At 38.9% G+C, this 19,588-nt stretch overlaps 1 protein-coding gene across 1 annotated transcript in view; it reads right to left on the bottom strand.

Annotated features, from left to right (window-relative positions):
* Positions 1-475: 475 nt before the first annotated feature.
* decr1.L (2,4-dienoyl-CoA reductase 1 L homeolog) overlaps positions 476-19,588 on the bottom strand; it is a 32,796-nt gene continuing 13,683 nt past the window's right edge. Inside the window, exons 5-10 of the mRNA XM_018268116.2 lie at positions 13,468-13,615; positions 8,218-8,317; positions 7,553-7,625; positions 7,323-7,469; positions 4,492-4,554; positions 476-699 (exon numbers count right to left, since the gene is read on the bottom strand). Coding sequence (XP_018123605.1) covers positions 640-699; positions 4,492-4,554; positions 7,323-7,469; positions 7,553-7,625; positions 8,218-8,317; positions 13,468-13,615 — 591 coding nt within the window. The 3' untranslated portion in view covers positions 476-639. The remainder of the gene's footprint in view (positions 700-4,491; positions 4,555-7,322; positions 7,470-7,552; positions 7,626-8,217; positions 8,318-13,467; positions 13,616-19,588) is intronic.

Genomic DNA, 19,588 nt, shown 5'->3' with positions numbered 1-19,588 from the left:
ATGGAGCCTATGGGAGATGGTCTTTCTATAATTCCATAATTCAGAGCTTTCTGGATAACGGGTTTCCGGATAACTTCCTGTCTGTGCTATTACAGCACTGAAAAAAATGTACAGCGTTGCCCATAAAAGCAATGCTAGAAAGTTTTTCCGACATGCGGCTGGGCAGGACCAGAGGAAGAACTATGAGAGCCCTGAAGTTTGGGGCCCCAATTTAAGGCACATCAAGGAATCTTGTAATTCAGGGATGTCTAGCCTGTTACACGGCAAATTAAGATATGCTTAATCCTTATTGGAAGCAAAACCAGCCTATTACTTTTCTAGTAGACTTAAGCTATGAAGATCCAAATAACAAAGATCCAGAAAAACCCAAGTTACGGACATTGTGTATAACAGGTCCCACACCTGTACAATATCCAATATTGTTTATATGATTTTTTTCTAGGTGAAAACACAGACTTCATTGTCATTAAATGTATCAATTTATACCAATGTAATTGTTTATTTTATTCATTCTATCAAATACATTAGTGAAAGATTTCAAACGGTCTAAATATATTTAAAAAAAAAAAATCATAGTTTGGCTATTGTTACAAAATTATGTCAATCAAGGCTTTCAAGTGTATTTTCATCTCCGTCACTTTAGGATCCTTTTGTTTTTCGGATTAATTGTTCTAACATGTCCCACTGATCATTGGTTATCTAGAGAAACAAACAATGAAAAGGATGTTAGAGATATGAAAGACATAGATTAACATATAAATATAGGATTTTTTCATACATTAAAAAGGATAAAACACTGCAACACTTGACTCTTTAGGCATTTATAGGTTAGTCTGAATGTAAAGTCTACAGCCCTTCTCCCCAAAGCCAACATTATGCATTTGATTAAATTAGAGTATCCACTCATTAAATCGGTTGTTCACCTTTGAGTTAACGTTTAGTATGATGTAGAGAGTGATATTCTGAGACAATTTGCAATTGGTTTTCATTTTTTATTATTTGCGGTTTTTGAGTAATTTAGCTTTTTATTTAGCAGCTCTGCAGTTTGAAAATTCAGCAATCTGGTTGCTAGGGTCCAAATTTCCCCAGTAACCATGTATAAGAGACTGGAATATGAATAAAGAGGCCCCGAATAATATAAAATAGCACTTTAAATAGATTTGTAGCTTTACAGAGCATTGTTTTTTTTTAGATGGGGTCAGTGACCCCCATTTGAAAGCTGGAAAGAGTCAGAAGAAGGCAAATAATTTAAAAACCAATAATGATGACCAATTGAAAAGTTGCTTAGAACTTGCCATTCTAAAACATACTAAAAGATGACTTAACTGATTAATTGCAACCGACCTTTAAAATGAAGAAGAGTTTACAGAGATTGGGCAGATTGGGGATCAGCCCTGGCTCACATCTGATGTCCCAATTCACTCTACAGGCACTCGAGTTGAGGTTGATTATTTAGGGTTGAGGTCAGGGCTTTGTATGCCAATTTATTCTACTCCCATCTTAGCAAATCCATACTGTACCACCTTACTTAGTGCATAATGCATTATTGTGCTGAAACTAGAGAGAATCTTCCCCATGTACAAATTAATTACTGCTTTGGCCCCAAGATGTACCTCACATCTTTCCAATTGGCCCTTATCCCTGTGATGTGGATGGGGAGCCCGGTTACCCAAAAATAGATTTTTATGGACCGTTGCAGGCTATCACTCAGAAAAAAAGAAAAGACGCCAGCATTTTTTGGGACCTACAAAAATTTGCACTAAAAACTGGGGAAGTCCTATGCACTCCATTGCACTTTGCCTGGTCTGAGCTGGCGAAGGCAAGTCTGGCAAATGAGGTAACATTCAGTAAATCTGCATCTTAGTGAATTTGCGGAGTTACGTCCTTTCGAAAATTTGGCTGGCGTTAGAGTGGGATGCAACGCTAGCGTTTATGTCCTTCGCTAGCGAAGTTACGCCTGCGCCTGTTCGGGAATCGGCGAAGTTCCGAAATGACGTCACAATGGCGAATTCTCGCTAGCATTAGTGACTTCGCCCTTTAGGGAATCTGCCTCTTAGTATGATGTAGAGAGTGATAATCTCAGACAATTTGCAATTGGTTTTAAATTATTATTTGTGGATTTTGAATTATTTTGTTTTCTATTCAGCAGCTCTCCTTTTCACAATTTCCGAAATCTGGTTGCTAGGGTCTAAATTACCCTAGCAACATGCATTGATTTGAATAAGAGACTGGGATATGAATAGGAGGATCAGTAATGATCAGTAATGAAAAGTAGCAATAACAAATTGATAGCCTTACAGAGCATTTGTTTTTAGATGGGGTCAATGACCCCCATATAAAAGTTGGAAAGCCTTAGAAGAAGAAAACCAATAATTAATGAATGAAGGCCAATTCAAATTGCTTAGAATTGGTCATTCTAAAAGTTTACTTAAAAGTGAACCACCCCTCCCGAGGCAACTGCCCAGATTGACTATGTGTAAATCTGCCATGGCCTTCCCAAACTAGTTGGTCATAAAGAAGGAAGCATAGAACTGTCAATTTATGATGTAGCGCAGGGGTGTCCAAAAGGTGGATCGGGATCTACCTTTAGTTGGTGATCAGTAGATCTCAAGACACTGTCAACAAACAGGTTTACTAAATCACTCTCCTGTTTCATTCTTTTCATTCAGATATTTATTGTTACATAAGAAATCTATGTATATCTAGGGGCCCATTTACTTAGTTCGAGTGAAGGAATAGAATAAAAAAAAAACGTAGAATTTCGAATGTTTTTATGGCTACTTCGACCATCGAATTGGCTACTTCGACCATCGAATTGGCTACTTCGACTACGACTTTAATTAAAAATCGTTTGAATATTTGACCATTCGATAGTCGAAGTACTGTCTCTTTAAAAAAAAACTTCGACCCCCCTAGTTCGCCACCTAAAACCTACCGAAGTCAATGTTAGCCTATGGGGAAGGTCCCCATAGGTTTTGCAATCTTTTTTTGGTCGAAGTATAATCGTTCGATCGATGGATTAAAATCCTTCGAATCGTATGATTCGAAGGATTTAATCGTTCGATCGAACGATTTTTCGTTTTCAATATTCGAAGTCGAAGGATTTAACTTCGACAGTCGAATATCGAGGGTTAATTAACCCTCGATATTCGACCATAAGTAAATTTTTCCCCTAAATATAGAAATATAAATCCTCTCCAAAATCAATATCATATTTAAGTAATATTTTCCATGGAACAGAATGCTAACAATGCTTTTATGAGTAAGTAGATCACACCGGGACAACATTGCTAAAAGTAGACCTCGCATTAGTAAAGTATGGGCACTCCTGATGTAGTGGCACCTGTCGGATGATGGATGTTCCCTAAATAGCCAATTTCAATAATTAAAAGGGATGCCCATGATTTTAGCCATATAGAGTACATTTTTATATCATTTAGGAGGCGAAAGACTTAAAATAATACATTTTAGGTAAACAGGACTGTCAATGGGAAATGAGCTCCCTATAATGCACTGTAGCAAAAATCCCTTAAAAAGTGGAAAACAGATTATCTAGATAAATGGATGAGGGGCTGAGGTCTACCTTTCTTCTCTTGCCGAAACACTAGGGTTTAGATCATTCAATTACCGAGAACATTTTTTCCCTCTCATCTTGAAAATGTATTTGTATACTGATAAACAAACGCTAATCTTGTTTCAGAGCCGTGACTTTTCATTTCGTGTCCCCTAGTCCTTTTCATTGGTTTTGCTTCAAAATGTGAGAATTGCCAATGTGCACATCAGAAAAAAGAAATAAATCCCGCAGCAGAATTACAATTCAATAAGCCGAGCAATAAAATCGGGTTTAAATCTGAATTGATTTCGGGCATGCATTCATAAAGTTATTTTGAATGTAAATAAGTTACTTATTTAGCGCAAGAATCAAGAAGAGTTTTTCTTATTCCGTGTGTTACAAAAAAAAAAAAAAACATGCAATGTGTTAAAGGAACTGTAATCTTGTGGTTGAGCAAATGATTTTATTTAATCCCATCAGAAAACCCAAATGGCTACGCAAAAACATATTTACTCCCTCTCCATTCTGTCCTCCAAAAATCTCATCTTAGCCTGGAGGAGCAATTATAGTATATTATATATTACCTTGAAGGGTTTGTTCACCTTTGAGTTAACTTTTAGTATGAGTGATATTCCGAGACTCTTTGCAATTGGTTTTTATTTTTTATTATTGAAGGTTTTAGAGAACTTTTTTTTTTTTGATCGAATAAAAATCCTTCGATCGATCGCTTAAAATCGATTTTTATTCAATCATTTGATCTAAGCATTTGCACTAAAATCCTTCGAATTCGATATTCGAAGGATTTTACTTCGAGGGTATTTTAACCCTCGAAATTCTACCCTTGATAAATCTGCCACCCAACGTTGTTACGCTCTTTTTATTTTGCTCTGTAATAATCTACATGTATTTTTTTCACCCTTTTCCTTTGTTGGGATTACCTTTGTCAAACTATTAAACTCGCCAGCCATAGACACATATTCACCGCCATCCAGTCGAATGATCTGTAAAACACACCATGAGGCTTGTTATTTGTACAGTAAACAGCAAGGGCTAATTCAGCAAACAGGAATTTAGTTTCATGGGGAAAACAAAAAAAATCACAAATAAGCAAGGGAATTTCCTGTATTCCTTATTATCACACAACTTTATTCATCACTCGTGTGGCTTAATGAAAGTAAAAATATATACAGGTATGGGATCCGTAATCCCGTTATCCAGAAAGCTCTGAATTATGGGAAGGTTGTCTTCCGTAGACTCCATTTTATCCAAATAATCCAAATTTTTGATAGTGCTTCCCTTTTTCTCTCTGTAATAATAAAACAGTAGCTTGTACTTGATCCCAACTAAGTTATAATTAATCCTTATTGGTGGCAAAAACACCCTATTTGGGTTTATTTAATGTTTAAAGGACCAGTAACATCAATTTTTTTTAATTAAAATATTCGTTAGTGTAGAACGAAAAAAAAAATCACAAAGACATATTAAACTTTTAAATCGTTAAGTCTTTATTAAGAAATAACTTACCGAAACTCTACTTGCGCTCCTCTTCAGAAAAGGCGATCCGCCGATCCATCGTGCGGCGCTCGATTTCTCCCTGCCTTCCTTTTAGGAGATAGCCAGGGAGGAGTAATCGAGCATGATGGATCGTCGCTGTGTCCCTAGGGTTGCCACCTTTTCTGGATAAAAAATACTGACCTTCCTATATTTTTATGGTTTTTCCCTATAAATAACATCAAGCAACATTTTTACCGGCCAGGCTGGTAAAATACCGGCCAGGTGGCAACCTGACGTGTCGCCTTTTCTGAAGAGGAGCGCAAGCGGAGTTTTGATAAGTTATTTCTTAATAAAGACTTAGCGATTTAAACGTTTCATTTGTCTTTGCGTTTTTTTTTCATTCTACACAAACAAATTTTTTAATAAAAAAAATTGTTACTGATCCTTTAAAGGATTTCCTAGTAGACTTAAGGACTGACGATCCAAATTATGGAAAGACCTGTTATCTGGAAAACCCCAGGTCCCGAGGCATCTGGATAACAGGTCCCATACCTGTATATAAGACTAAATGACTGTGATAGCAGCACAGACAAGTTATTTTATTCAACTGACAAAGCCATTTTGAAGAGAAAGAGACATGAATGTGGCTAGTGGCCACAGAGTATTAACAGGAAGCACAAAGGGCAGCTGACAGTTGGAGAGCCCTGACCAAAGAAATGTATACATCTTCAGTAATATTGCTTGGAATAAGTAGCCCTCCGTCCTATGCTACTAATGTACTTGAAGGTCAATGGAAAAAAATGACAAATGATAATAAAAATTGCCTTCAGAAAAGACTGAAATATTAACATTATAATAAAGCTGTATCTATAAGAGATGAGAGAGCTGCTGTTTTTATTGAATTGCAGCTGTGATATACACATATGTCCTTGGACTGTGGTGGGTTATTTATTCAATATTCCTGATGTTTAGTGACTGCATTAAATGGAATATAAAATCTAGAGAGTCATAGGAAATACTGGAGAACCATATCTGGAGACTGGTTAAAAATGAGCATAGTCTGCAGAGAAGAAGAGAAGTCAGTGACTTAACCATGCAATCAGGGCCACCATCAGGAGGGCCAGTCTTCCTGGGCCCGGTGGCTTTTGAGTTTTAAGGGGGATGTGGCTGTGCTGCACTTCGCGGATTAGCCCTTGAGTCGATGAAACAGCCGCCAAAAGGAGCAGGAGAAGAGGAGTAAGTGAGGAGAATAAAGACCACCTACCAAACTTTAAAAAAGGTAAGTTCAACTGAACATCAATGGCCCTGGCCACCAAATTTTTTTCTATTTTTACTTTTATGGGGGGTTCAGGCCACCAGTGTGTGTTTTTTTACCAAGAGATTGTTCAGTACAAAAATTAAAACTAGTAAAATAGATAAAGGCTGGAGTGACTGGATGTCTAACATAATAGCCAGAACACTACTTCCTGCTTTTCAGCTCTCTTGGTTTCCTCCACTGATTGGTTACCAGGCAGAAACCAATCAGAGACTTGAGGGGGGCCACATAGATCATAACTGTTGCTTTTGAATCTGAGCTGAATGCAGAGGATTTATTGCAAACTCAATGAACAGTTGTTTCCCATGTCGCCTCCACTTCAAGTCTGCCTGAGTTAGGGAGCTGAAAAGCAGGAAGTTGGGTTCTGTTAGACATTTTTTATTTTGCACAGTCTATCTATTTATCCTATTATTTTTACACTGTTCCTTTAAACCAAATGGTTCTTATTTGTACATTAGAAATGCAGACTCATTTTAAAACTAAGTGCAATTAGGTTAGATGAGGTACCTACTTAACGAGTCTACCTTGAAGTGGAGGCAGGCTTTAACATTGTTTTACTGTTTAAAGAAACAGTACCACCAAAACAGTAGTGTTTTAAAGTAATGAACATATCATGTAGTGTTGCCCTGCACTGGTAAAACAGAAACACTACTATAGTTCATATAAACAAGCTGCTGTGTAGCAATGGCGGAAAACTGAAAAAAAGGCTATATGGCACAGGTTAAATAGTGGATAACAGATAACACCATTATGTTCTACAGAGCTTATCTGCTGTGCAACCTGAGCCTTTTCTCTGTTGAATGGCTGCCCCCATTGCTACACAGCAGCTTATTTATATAAACAATAGTAGTGTTTCTGAAGCAAACACAACGGTTTTACCAGTGCAGGGCCCAGAACATTTTGTTGTACAGGGCCCCATGATTTCTGTTGGCTGCCGTGCACGCGATAAAGAGAACTCACCGCCCCATTGAGCCAGTTAGCATAGTCGCTACAAAGGTATGTGGCAAGATTTGCAATCTCCTCAGTTGTTCCCAGACGTCCACATGGAATCCGTTTCAGCATTTCTGCCTCAAATTTCCCAGTAGGGTCAAGGCGACTGAACGCCCCCTGAATTGAGAAAAAGGGCATGTCATCAAATGCACCCACTGTACGATGTGCAACAGCGATGTATATCTGATAGTTCAGTTTACCTTTGTTCTAATAGGTCCAGGCTGTATCACATTAAATCTCATGCCGTATCTCCCCCACTCAGACGCAAGGGATCTAGACAACAAACAAACAGCATAAAATTTATGTAAAAATAAGCAAAAAGGTAAAACCAATGTTATTACTCAGCAGCCATTGTACAGAACGGCTCTGCATTGAATATTCTCTTTCATTAGGTGCCAGTATCGGACGCTATTCAGTACGGAGTGCTGTGTGTATTAATATTTTTCATTACATCAGGAATAGCAACTAGTACTTTTACATTACCCATGATTAAGTGGTCACTGCAGACTGCTCATGGGGGGAAAAAATTCAATTATCTTTAAACCGCTGGCTTCTATCTTTATGGTAACGTATGGGAAGCAGGCAAAGAGAAATGAAAGCTTTACGTGATACGGGCGATTAATAAGCAAAGTGAATAAATATTAAAACATGAGGATCATTACGTACAATTTTAAAAGATACCCCATTTGTTTCATTGCCAGAGATGAATACAAATATTTATTATTGTTATACTGAACAATTCCTTTAATGGGTGCTTTTCTCCTCTATAAATGCAGCATTTGATAGCACATAAACAAAAAAACAAATGCCATTGATACCCAAGTGCAACTTTACAGCCACCCTTTTGACTCTGTAACAGACTCACTTGCACATGGCTTCCACTCCTGCTTTGGCAGATGCACTCGGTACTACAAAGCCAGAACCACTCTCGGCATATACTGTGGTGATAGCCAGAAAAGCTGCCCCTGGGAGAGAAAATATAAAAATGACAATAACAATGTTTTGTGAATATGATGCATGCTATTGCACAGATTCCACGTTGCTAATTTCTGAATTAATTATCGACTAGTTTAAAGGGGAACTATCGCGAAAATGAAAATTTCATCTAAGCCCCATCATACTGTTGGGTTTTATACATAGTAACATAGTAAGTAAGGTTGAAAAAAGACATGTCCATCGAGTTCAACCTTTTTTTTTTTTTGCTTATTAACTACCTATCTGCCAGTTGATCCAGAGGAAGGCAAAAAACCCCATCTGAAGCCTCTCCAATTTGCCTCAGAGGGGGAAAAATTCCTTCCTGACTCCAAAATGGCAATCGGACTAGTCCCTGGATCAACTTGTACTATGAGCTATCTCCCATAACCCTGTATTCCCTTACTTGCTAAAAAGCCATCCAACCCCTTCTTAAAGCTATCTAATGTATCAGCCTGTACAACTGATTCAGGGAGAGAATTCCACATGTTCACAGCTCTCACTGTAAAAAACCCCTTCCGAATATTTAGGCGGAACCTCTTTTCTTCTAATCGGAATGGGTGACCTCGTGTCAGCTGGAAGGACCTATAAATTCATTAACAGTTAGATCCAATATTTCTTATAGGGGGGGGCTCCTTTTGCCTAGAAGATGTATTAGAGCTCACTCTATTAAAAGCACCAGACATCATGTCTCTCTACATGCAGGATTTGTGCAAAAGGCAGTTATTTTGTTAGATTTTGTTTGTACAAGTATAGGATCCGTTATCCAGAAACCAATTATCCAGAAAGCTCCAAATTACAGAAAGGACGTCTCCCATAGACTACATTTTATCCAAATAATCCAGATTTTTAAAACTGATTTTTTTGTACTTGATCCAAACTAAGATGTAATTAATCTTTATTGGAAGCAAAACCAGCCTATTGGGTTTATTTAATGTTTACATGATTTTCTAGAAGAATTATGGTCAAATTACCAAGATCCATTATCCGGAAAACCCCAGGTCCCAAGCATTCTGGATAACAGGTCCCATACCTTACACCCCACTGCTGCATGAAAAGAGAATGAAGAGAAACAGACAGTGGCGTAACTAGATGTTACTGGGCCCCATAGCAAATTCATTTTATGGCCCCCAACATAACCACAAGTTGCCCTTTTTTACCAATATATTTTGAAATTGCTCATTAATTAGGGCCTCATGGGGCACCTATACCTCCTGGGCCCCCCTGCAGCCGCAGGGTCTGCTTCCTCTGTAGTTACGCCCCTGGAAACAGATGCAGAGAGAGGGATAGTGAAGATAAACTTAATTATTTAAGAAGCAGTACAGAATTTTTTTATTTCGATATGCTGAAACTTATATTAAATTTTCATTATCGCGATAGTTCCTCTTTAATGTCCCAATAAAATGTAGTGTGACATAACCGGAGAAACTCTATTCGATGGAGTCTATGATAGATATTTCACTGATGTGTTTTCCACCTATTCTTGACTTACTCTGTAAAGAGATTAAGTTACACATTACTGGGCTTGGAATTGACTTTACAGCATTTTGATTTCATCACAGTCGGGGATCAGCGGCCATGTACAGTTAATGAGAAACGCAATGCAACAGTAACTGTGGGTTATGTGGGGAACACCCACTGCCCTTACTGAAATGCCAATTTAAATGTCAACACCTCTTCAAAGTATAAGAAATATTCCTTCAATTTCCTTGCAAATTTGTTTCTGGAGATAGAGAGTATATTTATCAAGCTTTTGGGAACAGAGCAGTCAAATGCTGTAGTCCAAAATCTGATGGAAGAACTTTGAAGTCTTAAAAACAATGTAACGGCGCGACAAAGCGGAACCAGAGAATATTACTGGAATAATGTTTCAGACTTTCAGCGCCAAGGAAAAAAAATAATTTTTCATGACTAGGGAAAATAAATTTAGCTAGACAGTAAGCAGCCTTTCCATGGAAATTAGAATACAATCTGCCGTGAAGCAGCTTATTCATTTTTCAACAGCTTTCCACTCCTGCCCTTCCCTAAACTAAATGCATTCACAAACTATTATTGACAGCCCAGCATTTTGAAAAGATTCTCTAGCAGAGACATAAAAATAAAGATGTCCAGCTGCTGATGGGAAGGGCAGATTTCTGATCGATATGCAGTGTGCGGAGGAAATCCAATATCACTCCTAAAATGTCAAATTTCAAGGAATACCCTATAGGCCACAGCCCTGACAATTACAGCCAGGCCAGCTACTGACCAGATCCCAACTACAGACCGATTTCACTCTTATTGGGGCTCATCAGTACAGTGTCCCTATGTGACACAAATGAGTCCAAATAAGTGCAAATCAGTCTGTATTTGGGATTAGTAACTGCCCTCGCTGCACTCTAAAACCCAATGGGTGAGTTTTAGCCAATAGAGTATTCGATTAAAATGTATATTTTAGGCACCATACCGCTTTCTATACATAGGGCAGTTACAGAATAATAAAGGGGGGGGGGTGTGCAAAACTAAGAACAAATCAAAAAATTATATTTTAGGAGTCATACTTGCTTTCCTTTCCAGAATTCCTTTGAATAAAGGTAGATGATCACATTGATATATTATTATGTGAAATAGGTTATATTCTCCAAGATCTGAGTAGTGGGGTGCATTGTAGTCATGACACTGAATACTACAACCTGATTGGTGCATCTATACATAGGGCAGTTACAGAATCTAACAGAGGGGCGAAGCAAAGCTCGAAAACAAATTCTAAGCAAAACAAATCATAAAAATGAATTTAAAATTCTTTTGACCACGGCACATTAAAGTAGGTTTTGTTGAAGCTTAGAATAGCTAGAAAGTTAGAACATATTGTTTGGGCCACTCTTATTGGTGTTCATCAGTACAGTGCATGGTCCCTATGTGACACTACTGAGCCCCAATAAGTGTAAAACCGGGCTGTATTTGGGATTAGTAACTGTCCCGGCTGCACTCTAAAACCCAATGGGTGAGCTTTAATGTATATTTCAGGATCCATTCTCTTCCTTCCCAGAATTCCTGTGTCTAAAGGTAGAAGGTCGCATTCTTAAATTATTATGTGAAATAATTATCTTCTGAAAAATCTTAGGAGTGGGGTGCGTTGTAGTCATGATACTGAATACTACAACCTGATTGGTGCATCTATACATAGGTTACAGAATCTAACAGGGGGGGGGGGAAGCAAAGCCCGAAAAGTTCTAATCAAAACTAAGAACAAATAAACAAAATGTATTAAAAATTCCTTTGACCACGGCACATAAAACAATTGTCTTATTGAGAAAAGTCCTAAAGTAGGTGAAACTTAGAATAGTCACAAATATTGTTATTACTGCTATTTAGGGAAGCACCGAATCCACTATTTTGGATTCAGCCGACCCCCGAATCCTTTGTGAAAGATTCGGCCGAATACCGAACCGAATCCGAACCCTAATTTGCATATGCAAATTAGGGGTGGGAAGGGGAAAACATTTTTTACTTCCTTGTTTTCTGACAAAAAGTCACGTGATTTCCTTCCCGCCCCTAATTTGCATATGCAAATTAGGGTTCGGATTCGGTTCGGCCAGGCAGAAGGATTCGGCCGAATCCTTCTGAAAAAGGCCAAATCCTGGCCGAATCCCGAACCGAATCCTGGATTCGGTGCATCCCTACTGCTATTACCTATGGCAGCTGCTTTCTATTCTGTATCCCATCCATTCTTGAATCATTAATAACAAGAATCACAAAAGCAATTTTAATTAGTCTACCTGCCTAGTAGATAGCCATACAAAATGTAAAAATATATATATGTATAGAGGTGAGAGAGATGCTTCCATCATTGTTTAATAAATGGAGTCATGAAGTATATCTACGTTTACAAGGATATGCCTAGGGGTAAGCTACAATACTGCAAATGAAAAACTGCTGAGATTTATTTTACTCTTGTCATGTCAGAATGTGTTGCAATAATGCTGGAAATAATCATAAGGCAAGGAGGAGCAGTACGTTAGGAAACAAGGAACATAAAACACTGAAATAACCAAAATCTCAGGAGAAATACAAACTAATGTTCCAAGGGCCAAGGCTATGGCACAGCAGGCATAGGAATAATAACATAGATTTTATGTAAGCCTGAGGATGCTCTGATATAATAACAAATAGTCCAAGGTAAATAAATATATGTCTTTCATCTTGTAACTTCACATGGATGTACTTGCTGCATCAGGGTCTAGCATAAAAAGATGTATACTGGAGGGTAGCTGAAAACCACCTTTCAACACTGATCCATCTCACTGCAGGTGATACATGCATATGCCAAGAAACAGCCAGGCCTGAAATTAGCCCATGGCCCAGATTCAATACAGAGTAGCATTATAATGAAATCATTAGTATTACTGAAAAGCAGCAAGTTTGCATGGCATTCACTCACATATGTATAGCGTGCTAGAGTGTGAGTGTTAGAGTGTGAGTGTTAGAGTGTGAGTGTTAGAGTGTGAGTGTTAGAGTGTGAGTGTTAGAGTGTGAGTGTGTCTTTTTTCAATTACTTTCCATTTTTTATTATTTCTTCGAGATATAAGTTTAAAGTTCAATGTCCCTGTCTGGTGTTTGAGTCTGGCACCTCAGTAATTCAGGAGCAGACTCTAAACTGTTACAATTTTGCAACATTTAGTTGATACATTTTCAGCAGCATCTTTGGACTATTAGCAACTATTGTATCAATTCTAACAGCTGCCGTTAATGAAACCCAGAGATTCTGCTCAGCAGGGACAAAGATAAGAAATGTATCAACTAAATGTATCCATTGAGAACAGTTTAGAGGGTCGGCGACCCAACTTTAGAAGGTAAAAAATGACACTTCAATATTAGAAAAACAATCACACACAGAAAATAGAAAGTCATTGGAAAAAGTTTTTATTTCTGTGGATCGGTCTGAAACAAACTGAAAAAAGAAGGTGAACAACCCCTTTAACTCAAGCCCCATGGGTTCCTGCACCAGCGGAAGAATTTGTGGTATGTAAGTTGGGGGGAGAATAATCAGATGCTCCCTATGTCTTGGAATACAGCCAAATTATGGCTGAACAATCCTTAGGACCCATTCCAAAAGGCACAGCAGGCAAAGGTCAAGTCATATGAAGGTTTACGCACATCTTACCTTTTCCAGCCTTAATGAGCTCCTTCCCAACCTCGAGTGTTACATAAGCGGTGCCATTAAGAACAATGTCTGTAATGGTTTTCCAAGCGTTTGCAGACAGTCTTTCGGAGGGAGAAATGAAATTCCCGGCTGCATTGTTTATCACAACCTATGAGATGAAGGCAATTAATTACAGCGGTTGCGGCAACATTTCACAAATGTGATTGAATCTAAATGCAATTATTTTAGCTCTCAAGCAATAAAAAGAAATGCCTGGACTAGGCACATCCTTACTGGCATACTGTACCAGACTGAGGCTCCTGAATGCCTGCCGGAGCTGGGAGCTCTTATATATAACCAACCTGCAGGAAGAAATGCTAAGAAACCACTGGAGATACAAGAAAAAATGTAATAAAAAATAAAATAATCACTACTGCTGGGTACCTAGGCAAAATGCTTTATGTCTTCCCTCAGCTACCTTTGCTACTCATCAGACAGGGTCACATATGAATTATTCAGTAGGTTGGGTGCTCAGCGAAAATGCAAGTAGGCAGCTGCGAGTAGGAGTGAAGGTCTGTGGTTCAGGTCAGGTGTCAGGTCATGATATCTCGTTTAATCACTTCTGGATTAATGGTGCCCCAGGGAAGTGGGTAAGGGTTTCTGATAAAGCTGTTGTGAGTTGCATGGTTATTGGGCCTGAGCAGATAAAATAAATGGGTTGCAAATCTGGTAGGGGTTGCATGTGGGTCTACACCTGTGCTTCCCACACTGTTGGGCTGGCCGCTAATGGGCATCAGAGCCTTGGTTGGAGGTACCAACTTAAAAGCCAGTTAGGAGAGTTAAACTAGCCTTACTTAGGTCAACTTCACCAAATGAGCAATTCTCTCCCCAATATGTCCACCTTGAAGTTAGCGATATCGGCTGTTCAGATCATTAGGCCCTAGGGCCCAATGATCTGATCACAATAAGAAGAATATGGGTGGTCAGATCGAGGGCCACATCAACGAACCGACGCAGTGCTCAATCCAACAGGATTTTTAAAGGAAAACTAAACCCTCCCCCACAAAAGTCCCCATCCACAGCCATCAAATGAGCCCCTCTCTGCTTCCTCCTCGCAGAATCTATTTCAATAACCAGTGCTGTTGACCTCTACAAGCAGAAATGCGCAGTGAAGGTAGCAGGCGCCATCTTCTAAATCTTCATGTTCTTTTTCCTGATTAGTTTAACAATGTGGAGCTTGCTGGCGGGTGCACAGTTGAAGGTAATCCCAGAGTATATTCAATTGCGCATGTGCCAGCAAGCTCTGTGTCGCTGAACTGCGCATTTCTGCTTGTATAGGTCAGCTTTATTATGAGAGACGCTTGTTTATTGAAATAGACCCTGTGGGGAGGGAGCAGAGAGGGGGCTCATTTGATGGCTGTGGATAGGGACTTTTGTTGGGGGGTTTAGTTCTTCTTTAAACCCACCTGATCGACATCTAGCCAATTTATCAATTAGGGAAGCCCTGTGGAGGGCCCCATACACTGGGCAATAAGATGCCGACTGTCATGATAATCTGATAATCTGTCATGCCTTAAATTAGGAGAGCCAGTTTTGGGGAGAATGCCTGTTTGCACTCCTAGATATTCCTGTAGGACCATCTCGGTGGTTAAAGAGATACTGACACCAGAAATGAAACCTTTTTTTACATCTATCATAATATTGTATTTGTAGGCTATCTTTATCTAATTTTACCATAAAAGTATTTACAGATGCTTTTACATTACCCATCTGATCCCCCATGTTCCTCTCTGAGTATGCTGCTATATTTGAGCTTCAGCAGTCTGTTAGCATTAGAAACTCCAACGGACATGTTGTGAAGGGACAGCCAGGATGGCAAAAATCAGGTTTAGGAACTTCAAGTACCAATTGCTTACAAAAGCAGCTCTATCAGTAAAAAACATGAGCTATAGGCAACTTTTGACATACATTAACATTTTGAATAATGATTTTTTAGTGTCAGTATCACTTTAAATAGAGCAATTCTTGAGGTGAACACTTCTGTGATGTCTTAGATATCATTGGAACTATGGCTGCCTTCAATGTTTTTAATTATTTGTAACTTTGTTAATAGCTAAAGGGATCCTTTAATCAGTAGATGTATGTGTTTCAACTTACACACAAATTCAATTTAAGAACAAACCTACAGACCCTATCTCGTACGGAATTCAGGAACTGCATGTACTCCGAAATGAAACTACAGAGAGGATAAAGGAACTTGCTGAACAAATGGTTACACAGTGAGAAGATTTCTGGACGTGGCTGAATAATTTGCAATTTCACTCTGGCTCCAAGTGTCACAATAGGAAGAAAACACTAGCACACGAGGCATATGGTTGCAGGGCAAATAATTTTAATAATGAGGAATGGCAAGGTAAGGGTTTGCCCTGCAACTATATGCCTCGTGTGCCAGTGTTTTCTTCTTATTGACTATATTGGAGGTTGTTGAATCCTCTTTCATTGAGCACTAGGCTGCCTAGTATTAAGTGTATTAAGGGTGTGTGCATAGGCTTCAATTGTTTGAGTATCAATGGGGCAGATTTATCAAAATTTTTTTCAAATTTCGAGTTTTTTTATCGTCGAAACGGTCACATTCGACTAGGGAGTTATTCAAATTCGATTCGAGTTTTTCAAAAAATTTTAATTTGATTTTTGAGATTTATCATACTCTGGCCCTATAAGAACTATTCGTCAACTAAAACCTGTCGAATTGCTGTTTAAGTCAATGGGAGATGTCCAGGGATCAATTTTGTAGTTGTTTGCAGCCTTCCTGACATTTTTTTTCGGAGAAAGAAACTCAAATTGAGCTTTTAAAATTCTAATTGAATTAAATTTTTAGAATAAATTTCGATTGGTCGAATTTTGAGTTCATGAAAAACTCACATGAATTTGAAATTCGACCTTTGATAAATGTGCCTCTAAGTGTCACAATGAAATAAATAAGCGCTAAGTGAAGAACAAATCAACCTGAAAGGCAAAATAAGAAAGCCAATGGGTTGTGGATGATTTACAGTAAATACATTTATGCACATCAATTCTTGCACCTGTCCTTCATGGGGTTAGACCTTAAGCAAATTTAAGCTCCCTTTTTGAAGTCTTAAAGGGGTTGTTCACCTTTGAGTTAACTTTTAGTATGATGTAGAGAGTGATATTCTGAGACAATTTGCTATTGGTTTTAATTTTTTTTCAATATGTGGTTTTTGAGTTATTTAGCTTTTTATTCAGCAGCTCTCCAGTTTGCGGTTTCAGGAATCTGGTTGCTAGGATCCAAATTACCTTAACAACCAGGCATTGATTTGAATAAGAGACTGGAATATGACTAGGAGAGGCCTGAATAGAACGATGAGTAATAGCAAGAAGCAAATTTGTAGCCTTACAGAGCAATTGTTTTTTTAGATGGGGTCAGTGACCGCCATTTGAAAGCTGGAAAGAGTCAGAAGAAGGCGGCAAATAATGAAAAAACTGTAAAAAAAAAAAAAAATAATGAAGCATGATTGAAAAGTTGCTTAAAATTAGCCATTTTATAACATACTAAAAGTTAACTGGCCCCTTTAAGTTTGCCCACATCTAATGACCGATAGCAACCAATGTGAGTTTTCAAACAGCTGAGCAGTAATGCGACACGCTGACAGGTTGCTATGGGTTACTACACATGGATAAACTTTCAGCTTTTTTTATTACATTACAATTAATTGTATTAAATTACCATTATAAAAAATTGAATAGCTGAAAATTTGCCATTTTACTTTTGACTGTTTATTACATTACCCCCAAATTCAGTTGATTGGAGGCAAAGTGTAAGAGCATGGGAAAAGTTGGAGTTTGGGAGCAGGGGGTACTGTTGTACCGGGCCCGGCCTAAAGGGAGGCCCGGTTATTTCTAAAAGTGCAGCACAGTCGAGCCCCCCTTTAACAGCCAAAGTCCCAAACCTGCTAAAAGACCCAAAGCCATGAAAGGAGCCGAAGTTGAAGGCCCAAAGCTGCGACAAGAGCTGAAGTTGAAGTCCTAAAGCTGTGAAAAGGCCGAATATGAAGTCATGAAGTCACGAAAGGGGCCAAAGATGAAGTCCTGAAGCCACGAAAGGAGTCGAATTTGAAGTCCTGAAGAAATGAACATAGGCGAAGATGAAGTCCTGAAAAAACTAAAGGAACCAAAGATGAAGTACTGAAGCCGTCAAAGGACCAGAAGATGAAGTCCTGAAGCCACGAAAGGGGCCGAAGATGAAGTCCTGAAACCGGGAAAGAGCCGAAGATGAAGTCCTAAAGCCTCGAAAGAAGTCAAATTTGAAGACCTGAAGAAATGAACGGAGGCAAAGATGAAGTCCTGAAGAAACTAAAGGAACCAAAGATGAAGTACTGAAGCCGTGAAAGGAGCCGAAGATGAAGTCCCAAAGCAGCTAAAGGAGCCAAGTTGAAAAGTGCGAAAAGACCTGAAGCTACGAAAGAAGCCAAAGTTGAAGTCCTAATGGAATGTAAGGAGTCAAAGTCGAAGTTCTGAAGCCGTGAAAGGAGCTGAATTTGAAGTCCAGAAGAAACAAAAGTAGCCAAAGATGAAGTCCTGAAGTCGCGAAAGACATCGAAGATAAAGTCCTGAAGCCACGAAAGGAGCCAAAGTTCTACTGAACACCAATGTGTTTTTTTTATCATTTATTAAACCCCTGGCCACCAATGTATTATTTTAATACTCTATAGACCCCTGCCACCAATATTTTTTAAAAAAAATATTCTCTGGGGCCCGAATGTTTCTTTTTAACTTGTAAGGGGGGCCCTGGCACCCATGTTTTTAAAAAAAAAAAAAAATTTATGGGGGGGCCCAACAAATTTTGTTGTACGGAGCCCCGTGACTTCTAAAGGCGGCCCTGCATGGCAGTAATAAGATTACAGGTTTAAAACGTGTTGCTCTGTGTCTCGATATCATTTAATCACACAAATCCCTAATTAAAATATTTGCTGTCATGCTGCAGTGAGAGCAGAAAGCGCATATAATCCTATGGATAGAGCTCTGGTTACACTGATGTTAGCAGCCAGGAGATCGCTGGAAATCCAAACTCAAATTCTCATGTAAATGACTGATCCGAGCAACGGTCCCCAGTGGGCGAGTGTCTTTCCTCTGTCTTTACCAATATCACAATTATCACGGCATTTGAATTCCACTTGCACGCTGCAGTCGGGCTCCTGGGAACTCAAATAGATTGGCCTCCAATTATAGACCATAGTCAGTCCTGACCTATTTCCACAGCATTTCTGAAAGTTTACTTAATTATACTCCCAAGGCTTACAGCTAAATGCTATTACAGCAGTCCCATTAAGTTGCAGTTTTTTAATTTAAACACATTCACAATGGATCTAAGTAGAAAAAAAATACCTTAGATTTGATTCTTACTGCTACGCTTTGGTTTAAGCTCTTATGGAAATGGCACACAGGAAGATTCCTGGGGGCAAATTCACTAAAGGACGAAGCGCCTAATGCTAGCGTTAATTCGCTAGAGTATTTTCGTTAATTCGCCGATTCACTAACGGATGCAGGCATAAATTCGCTAGTGTTATTTCGCATGTTTACGCCTGGTGTATTTGCGTAACGGACGTAACTTCGCAAATTCACTGATGCGCGCATTTTTCTGAACGCTACCTTTTAGGCCAGACTTCCTTCGCCACCTCAGACCAGGAGAAGTGCAAAAAAAATTTTTTAGTCCCAAAAAACGCTGGCGTTTTTTCTTTTTTTATGGGTGATAGGCTGAAAAAGATCGAAATTTTTTTGGGGGCTACCCTCCTTCCCCCCTACATTTCCTAACTCATGGCACGTTAACTATACAGTGGGCACATGTGTAGGGCAAAATAAAAATTTTATTTGCTGTTTTGAAGGTTTCCCAGGCTTGTGTAGTGATGCTACATATACCTCCATTGTAACGTCAATTTTGCGCCGTATGCAAATTAAGCATCGCTAGCGTAACTTCGCTTTGCTTGGTGAATTAACGCTATCGCAACTTCGCAACCTTACGCTTCCCCTGAGCACAACTTTGGATTTTAGTGAATTTGCGTAGCGCTGGCGAAAATACGTCTGGCGAAGTGCGGCGAAGCGGACGCTGGCACAACTACGAAATCTT

The sequence above is a fragment of the Xenopus laevis genome, chromosome 6L, assembly GCF_017654675.1.
Source record: "Xenopus laevis strain J_2021 chromosome 6L, Xenopus_laevis_v10.1, whole genome shotgun sequence".
Taxonomy (NCBI): Eukaryota; Metazoa; Chordata; class Amphibia; order Anura; family Pipidae; genus Xenopus; species Xenopus laevis.
The sequence above is the reverse complement of the archived record's forward strand: the minus strand, read 5'-3'. Positions and strand labels throughout refer to the sequence as shown.